The sequence below is a fragment of the Phytophthora parasitica genome, assembly GCF_000247585.1.
Source record: "Phytophthora parasitica INRA-310 unplaced genomic scaffold supercont2.9, whole genome shotgun sequence".
Taxonomy (NCBI): domain Eukaryota; phylum Oomycota; class Peronosporomycetes; order Peronosporales; family Peronosporaceae; genus Phytophthora; species Phytophthora nicotianae.
Window position 1 is genome coordinate 285,073 of NW_008648995.1, and position 8,220 is coordinate 293,292.

At 46.8% G+C, this 8,220-nt stretch overlaps 3 protein-coding genes across 3 annotated transcripts in view; 2 read left to right on the plus strand and 1 right to left on the minus strand.

Annotated features, from left to right (window-relative positions):
• The window catches only part of PPTG_21838 (hypothetical protein), a gene marked incomplete at both ends in the record, with an annotated part of 1,256 nt that extends 1,077 nt beyond the window's left edge, over positions 1-179 (minus strand). Inside the window, one exon of the mRNA XM_008900540.1 lies at positions 138-179. Within this exon, the coding sequence (XP_008898788.1) occupies positions 138-179 (42 nt within the window). The remainder of the gene's footprint in view (positions 1-137) is intronic.
• Positions 180-858: 679 nt separating this feature from the next.
• Positions 859-1,689, plus strand: PPTG_06181 (TKL protein kinase; the record flags this gene model as incomplete). Its single annotated transcript, XM_008900069.1, has 1 exon — positions 859-1,689. The coding sequence occupies one exon, from the start codon at positions 859-861 to the stop codon at positions 1,687-1,689; it is 831 nt and encodes a 276-aa protein (XP_008898317.1).
• A 1,001-nt stretch (positions 1,690-2,690) lies between these two features.
• On the plus strand, positions 2,691-5,085 carry PPTG_06182 (hypothetical protein; the record flags this gene model as incomplete). Its single annotated transcript, XM_008900070.1, has 4 exons — positions 2,691-3,359; positions 3,476-3,831; positions 3,913-4,100; positions 4,148-5,085. The coding sequence occupies 4 exons, from the start codon at positions 2,691-2,693 to the stop codon at positions 5,083-5,085; spliced, it is 2,151 nt and encodes a 716-aa protein (XP_008898318.1).
• Between the last annotated feature and the right edge of the window lie 3,135 nt (positions 5,086-8,220).

Sequence of the window (8,220 nt, forward strand, 5' to 3'; positions counted from 1 at the left end):
TCTACTCTCTGCTATTGATAATTATATTGCAATCGCCATCCAGCAGGCTTATTCAAATCAAGTCGCCATTTAGGGGATCGCGCATACTCTTGGTCCTTTATTTTGTGCTACGCTTGGGCTGCCCGAGGTTAACGTACCTTGCTAACAACGTTATCTGGAGCTAGACGTCGGTTGCGCATGGATTCATTTCAAATTTTGCCACGCCCCCTCCCCCGCCTCAAACAGTTAAGTTGCACGCATGCCTCGTCAACAGCTACTACTTGTAGTGGGTCTAGCCGGAATAGCGCAAATGCATGTTGCGGCGGTCATATACGAAGTGACCGTTTGGTATTCACGCTTCTCGATTACGACTGCAACGCTTTCAAGCATGCCTGGGGTTACTTAGCATCTGGAAATTGCGTGATTTCACCTGAGGCTTCACCGGAATCATCCACGTCCACTGTAGCAACTCTGGCAGACGACGGATCTGCTTCAGTCTCCTACTACGACGACAATCTATGCTCGGAAACCAGTTTGAATGCGTCGTTATCCGTTAGTAAAACAACACTCGCAGACCACTCATGTGACAACAATGGTATGAAGTGATACTCCAGCAACGACAATGAAACGTGGACACCTACGTCAACACCGGAATCTACTTTAGCGCAGACACCTCCGTCATCATTGCCACTTACAACAGCCTCTTCGAAAGAACTTGGTGCACCTGCAATTATAGGAATCACTAGTGGAGTGTTTGTCTTGGTTCTAGTCATCGGTGTGGTTATATTCTGCTGGAGGCGACGCTCATCCGGAGTAAAATTTAGACAGCGTCACCTTCAGCCGACGGAAAGTGTTGGGTCCGTCCAAACCGCGCCGTTCATGTCGAGTGCACCACACATACAAACTAACGGCCTGTGGGATGACGATGTCATTATTGCTAAGAGGATTCTGCGCGATAAGGTACACATCCAGACTCGCATCAGCCAAGGTGCGTTTGGAGAGGTCTCTACCGGTATGTTCAATGGCCGAGGAGTAGCTGTGAAGATGCTGCTTCCTTCCATGAGGGAAAATCTTCAACTGGTCAATCAATTCTTGGCCCAAGCCAAAATGACGGCAGCGATGGACCATCCCAACGTAATCACATTCATTGGTGTCGCGTGGGACTCGCTATCCGACGTGTGTGTTGTTCTGGAGTACATGGACGGAGGAAACTTGCGCAGTCTCCTCAACCAGTATGAAGAAAAACACCATCCAGTTGGCTTCAATCGCCAGAAAGTAACGATAGCTTTTCAAGTGTGCCATGCACTCGCATACCTGCACTCGCTGATGCCTCCCGTAATCCATCGAGATCTCAAGTCTCGCAACATTTTGCTGTCACGATCAATGGAAGCGAAATTGACGGACTTCGGGATCTCCAAAGAGCGTGTCGATGCTACTCTGACGGCTGGCGTTGGTACATCATTGTGGATGGCTCCCGAGGTGATGCTGGGGGAATACTACGATGACAAAGCGGACATTTTTCATTCGGTGTGGTATTGTCGGAGCTGGATGTACATACACTTCCGTATGCCAATGCAAAAAAAGGAAACCGTGATTCTTATGGTCGAGCAGTTACAGAACACAGCGTTGATGCAGCAGGTTGCGTCGAAGTGCAAGTGGAATTCTCAACGACTGGAACTCCTTCTCTTGCACACAGTGCTCTTACAATAAAATAAAAAATTGTACTGGGCTTCACAGAAGCACATAATAATCATTGCAATATACCGATCCACTATAATAAATTATTCAATTATTTTGCTGTATTGTTTTGCTGTATTGCAAGGGTCAGGACGGGGCACTGGTGTGAGATTGACCCTATCACGCCACTGGCTTGAGTTCGAAGCCCACTGAAGCAGAGAAGGCTGGTGACTATCATCCAAGCTGGTTCTTTTAGCCAACCAAATTAAGCCTGCGATGGCAAGATACGAGCCAGCCTGAGCAGCAGTTTTGTTGGGTTCTGAAAGAAAACATAGAACTAAATTTGGACGAACACAAAACAAAGAGTCTAACCCCCAGAACCACCAACGTCGAGGCACCTTCACACCAGTCAACTGGTAAGAAATCAATACAGTAATTACGGGGACAATTTTTTATATTTTACGGACTTTTATGAAAGCCAATAATAAATTATTAAATAAATACAATGCTATAATAATTGTATTATATTAATTTTTTCAGAGCACTGCTTGCACAGCTAGGCTATAGTTGCGTTGCGATGAATCCGAATTTGCGCCCATCAGCAGCTGAAATTCTGTATCGTCTTCAAACCATTCTTGCACGTGAGCTCTGATTCTGTAACAAAAAAGCCATTTGTTTTGTTAGTAAACTTTTTATTCTTTCGTTTATTGTGATCACCAGTGACTTTGTCCTTTGGATTGGCTGTCAATTCTTTCTGAGAGTGAGTAGGTTGTCGCTTTCACCCCTTCCCTCCCGACGTCGTAAGTTACGCCATACGAAAAAAACTATGTCGTATCTTACGACGTACGTCGTGTGACAATAGAAAATGGCTCGGGCAATACTTTAATCAGCATATTTTCAAACTCATAAGATGCGAGAGGTCACAGGGAAAGTGAACAGAGACACAACAGGGGTAGGGATCGGGAAAGAGATACGGGTCAAAAGGATACGCAGATGCGGAAGGCACAACTGCCAGTCATTCTAGAATTTGCAAGATGGCGCGCATCCGGGCCAGTGCCCGTGGAAAAACAGACGCGGTAGCCGCAGTGGCTCGAGACATTGACTTCCGCCATTTGTGGCGTCAGTCTCGCGGAGCCGGATGGACGTCCAAGCGACCCCGTGACATGCAGTCTCAATGGAGTCCTGGTGGTGTTCATTCGTTTGTTGGTGAGGACGCCGTTGTCGTCCATGCTATTGAATCTGGACTGCTAGGAGACGTTGACGATGTTGAGAGCGAGGTTGACGCGGTGGGCGAAGGCGTTGAAGCGGCTGAAGTTGTGGCGATTGGCAATGAAGGGAGGGCAGAAGCTGATGGGGATGAAGACATCCGTCCATCCCAGATTGACACTAGTGCTCAACTCTCACAGAACACACTGAATGAACTCTTCGGGTCTGAGAGTGACTCAGAGGTTGATCTCTCGCAGGCCGCTGTGACCAGAGCCTTTGACGTCTCACCTGGTGACCTTCATGCAGCAGACTCCCAGCGAGATTGTGATGCTAACCTACAACAACTATCAGAAGTGTCAAGGGCTGAGAGCGACGGTGCCCAAGTAGATGCTGCTGCTGTAGAGACGACCCGCGCCCTACGACCGCGAGTTCATGTAAAGAAGGACGTCAACTACGTTCCCCAGGACGAGAAGCCACCCTTGCCCAACATGGACCTCGTCAGAAAGAGACACTGACGCAAGTACGCCGCCGATTGAAGGCGAAAGATGGCTATCAGACACACGAAGTAATGCATGTCCTTGGCCTTCTCATCGCTCGAATGCTGTGCCCCCAGAAGAGAAGTTTTGCACCTCACTGGTCAATGACGGAGGACGGTGCGGTTCCAGCAGGTAACTTCGGGTGGTTGATGGGACGCATCAGGTGTCAGGAGATTCTCCGAGACTTACACTTCGTAGATAACGAGGCAGATCGCACACGAGACAAACTATGGAAACTTCGTCCAGTTATCGACAAGCTGCAGCAGCGGTTTCTGGCTGGCTGGACTCTCCCTGCTGTGTTCTCCTTCGACGAAGGGGTGCTGCCTTCAACTTTTAGGCGCAACACTACTCGCATGTTCACGCCCGATAAGCCTCATCGGTACGGGTCGCAAATGTTTATGCTGTGTGATTCGAGAACCGCCTACTGCCACAGGTTCGTCTGATTTTTTTTTGCTAATGTCGTAAGTGACGGGATCGGTACTAATATTTGATTGACTATGTCGTCACTTACTAGATTTGAGATGTATGCTGGAAAGCGCAACCCCGGAGAAGGTGGAGACACTTCATTTGATCACATGACAGGAGATGCAGCAGTCGTCCGAAACATGAAGATGGTTCTGGAGTCAAAACAGCGTCACCCATGGCATCTTGTTGTTGTGGATCGTTTCTATTCACCGATACTACTGGCGATTGAGTTGCTGAGTATGAGTGTTTTACGTGGTTTGGGACTATAATGTCCGATAGACTAGGATTTGACAAACAAGTAAAAGAGCAGCGGAAAACTAGATCTGCGGCTATTCCTCGAGGCTTCTTCCTGTTCTCCCGTTCGACGGCAGTCCCAAGCATGGTTGCGTTCCATTGGTGGGATCGCAAACCGGTGCACTACTTGTGCACCGGCTCCTCCATGGCAGTCTCGTCGATCCAGAGGAATCCGAAGCGAGTTGGGCCGGAAACGGTCCCATGCCCGGCAGCCGTCAATGATTACCAGCGCTGGATGGGCGGAGTGGACGTCCACGACCAACTCCGCCTCCAGCGATTCTCATTGCAGACGTCTACGAGGTTTACCAAGTATTACAAGTGTTTGTTCTTGGGGTTTGTGGATTTAGCGCTAGTGAATGCGTATATTTCGCACAAGGAGACGGCACGGCTGGCTGGCACACCTTCGATGTCTCGTGGTGACTGCTTTTGCATTCTACAGAACCAACTTCTTCAGCTGAAGGCAGCAGACTTTGCTGGTGTGGATGTGACGCCGCCTGCCAACTCCCAGAAGCGCAGAAGGACACACGTTCGGCTTTCACATGCGCTTGAGAAGTCAGAAGATTGGGTGACGGTGAGTGGCGTACAGAAGCGCCGACAGCGATCCTGTAAGGTACGCGCGCTGCTGCGAAGCAACCCCAAGAAAAAGTCGTACGCCACCACGTTTTACTGTGAGCGCTGCTCTGTTGACTCGGCGAAATGCTGGCTGTGCAACAAGATCCGCCACAGCTTCAAAGGTGTCACCAAGACTTGCTTCGCGATCTGGCACGAAGACTTCGAGTGCGGCCAAAGCATTCCAGTAACATTGGGCAAGAAAGTTGTTCTTCGCCGACCTGGACAAGTGGCTGGGGAGCGGAAGAAAACGCGCCGAGAACTGGAGCTACACGAGGACGATGCAGAAGGTGAGGAATGTGAAACTGATGAGGTATGATTAGTGTGCGTGCGCATCTGTAATGGTGTAATAAGCATCGTCCAAGATGATTGCTTGTTCTAGGCAGGCCCTAAGTATAGTTTATTACACTGATGTGCATTCTTTGTTGGTATGGCAGGATTCATTGTATAACTATGTTCGCCTTTCTTTTCATGACCGGGGGCAAGTTACGACATTGAGAACAGTAACAGCCTACGTATGTTGTATAAGTGACGACTTTGCTCAAGAAACCTGTGGAGAACTTATACGTCTTCCCGCATGCGGTTATGCACCCCATATTGAAAAGAAGTAAATAGCTATGGCGTATGTTACGACATTAATGTACCGTGAATAACGTGTTTGGTGTCCCAAAATTCGGAAGTGAAGGGGTTAAATAAAGGTTTTATGGTCGTAAATCAGAGTATTAATCAGAATTAGCATTATTAAATAATAGTAAGCGGTAGAGAGGACTCGAGAGTCAGTTAGTTCACTTATAGCTTGTCTGCAATGTACTCGAACTCTGCATTCTCAACAGGCTCACTGGTTCTGCTAGCGTGTCCAAACTCACCAACTTTAACTGCAACTAATGCGCGTGTCTTTTCCATTGTGTGTGTATATATGTTCCAGGTGCTTGGATTGCCCAGTTCTGCATGTGCATTCGGAGAAATCTATGTTTATATAAACGAGATGGGATTATTTAAAACGGACACTAATTTAGATAACTGGTCACTAAAAATAACTTGCTGTTCATATATATAAATATAAATAATCAGTCTTATTAGCGCAGTCGATTAGCAAATAAATTGAACATCTTGGTTGGTATCCACAATAATTTACACCATTCTTTTTATTAGCTTCTTACGGGAAATTGACAAATCCTGGTTCTATCGAGGATCAATCGCTATATCAACCACGATGTGCCACGTCGTGACTGTGGCGGGGCATCCATGTAGGTAGCGGAATGGAGAAGATGACGGCGGAAACGAATGAGATGCTGTTACTTGCGTGTATCACGGGGTGACACCACTTGCAGTCGGGAACTAGGGGGGAGGTCACTGGTCTCAGATCAGGAACTGAACGACAGAGCAGCTGATCAGCAACACGCGTATCGGTTGGAGGGGTTTGTAGGGGATTTTTTAAGTTGAAAGAAACAAATTAAAGCTCAAATTATCTGGGTATATTCTGACACTGAGAAGTGAAAGCTTGGTAGCGAACGGGATTAGACACCCCGATGAGTGCTAATATTTAGAAGTTTTAGATATAATAGCTAACGCATTAAGCTCTCCGCCTGAAAAAGTATAATCGCAAGATTGAAATTCAAAGGAATTGACGGGAGTTTACACAATCGTTGGAGCATGTGGTTTAATTCAATAAAACGCGCAGAACCTTACCAACTCTTGCTAATTTTTATATAAAATTTTATTTTTAAAAAAACACTTGATAAATCGTTTTTGGCAAAATTCGATGGATATAATTCAGTGATTTTTGTTAAATTTTACTCGTAGATAATTCTTATGATACAAAATAGCACCTTTGCAAATAAAGATAAGATTCTATCCCTTGAGTGCATTACTAGTAGAAAAGACGTCTTTCGCTTGTACATTACGGAGGATGTTAGCCTGGGTGAGGGTCATGAGTTGATCTCAGGCTGCCCCTTAGGGAGTGGTGTGGCGACTGTTAAAATCGAACTGCACCGGTGAATTGGCTAGGTGCGTTGGAGGTCTTGGCCGCTGCGAAGCTGGTTCTGCTCGACGTGGCAAGACGCCGACAAACCAAAGACCAACACCAAGAGCTTCGTCTAACAAACAACTACCTGCAACACAGCTGGGCTTAGCGACCTGAGGAGTCGTTGGTTCCGAAGATGTCGGAAACCACCGCGAAGCTTGCTCTAAACTTGGTCACGACTTGTGGTTATCGCAACACACCTTCTTGAACGGGCTGACTTTAGAGCTTCCAGCTGGATATGCTTGACCTAGGTCTTGCAACGCGATTTCATCCGCTTGTAGGAAAACGGGTGCGGATTACTTCTGAGCGGCAACATGCGGACTTCCGATCGGACAAGCGAAGAAGCGGACTTTTATGAGCCTTTTCTGTAATGGCGGAGTAATGTCCTTCCTGTTTTTTACACGGAGGACTTCTGGGTGGGAGAGGACAAGTGAGTGTAACATGTAAGAAACATTTTATTGAATGGTGTTGAAGACTTCAACTTGAAGTGCTTCCGCTGAGTGTAATGATGCAAGCACATCCGGCGCGAAAGCCTCTCGGTCGTCCACAGAAAGTTCCCCCCGCGTTGGCTCGAGATGGCAACTCAACAGCATTTTTATGTTGACAATCTGATTGCGCTACTGTTAGCGAAACCAAGTCGTCTACTAAACGTTCCCATCTTAATCGAGAATCCAAGTTCACACGAAAACATTCCTGGTGTGGTGAGTACGTGGAAGAATCAGCGCGGCGTGTACAAGTGGAAAGTGTTGCAATATGACGGCTCTATTGAATATCTCGAGTGTCAAGCGCTTGCTGATGCCATTCGCTTTGCAAACGAAATAGGAATGCCCCAGGGTAGCACAATTCACTGCGTGAAGTAGTCCCTTGAAACAGGTAGCACTACTTTTTCATCAATACATTACTTTTCATTGACGTTCATATTTCCTGCATCCGCTCGGAAGTCCACCAAGCCGCACTCAGAAGTCAACAGCCCACTCATTTCTCCGCCAACTGATGTAGTCACTCAGCAATCTACCAGAGGCGCTCAGAAGTAAGATTTTCCCAATCTTATATAACAGTAGCATTAGAAGTCAACGTGAATTCTTTGGAAGGTTTCAGAAACTTGAGTAATTGTGGGCTTCTGAGTATAACATTCTAGAATAGTTTTGGTTCGCCTCCTTAAACTCTGGATAAAATATCCAGAGAATTCAAGGAAGATAGAAGCTAACTCCACTCGATTCGGAAACTACTAGACGAAATCGTTATCCAAAAATGCCACATGCGCTGAAAGATACTATTCCGAGTTTCCAACTCGCAATATGTTCGATAACTTTTTATATCCAAACACTACAAGTGACGTCCACTGTCAGCCCCATATAGCCCACTACAAACTTTACTGGGTGATCATCACCTTTTTTCAACAACAACAATTCGAACACGTAATTGTTCGAG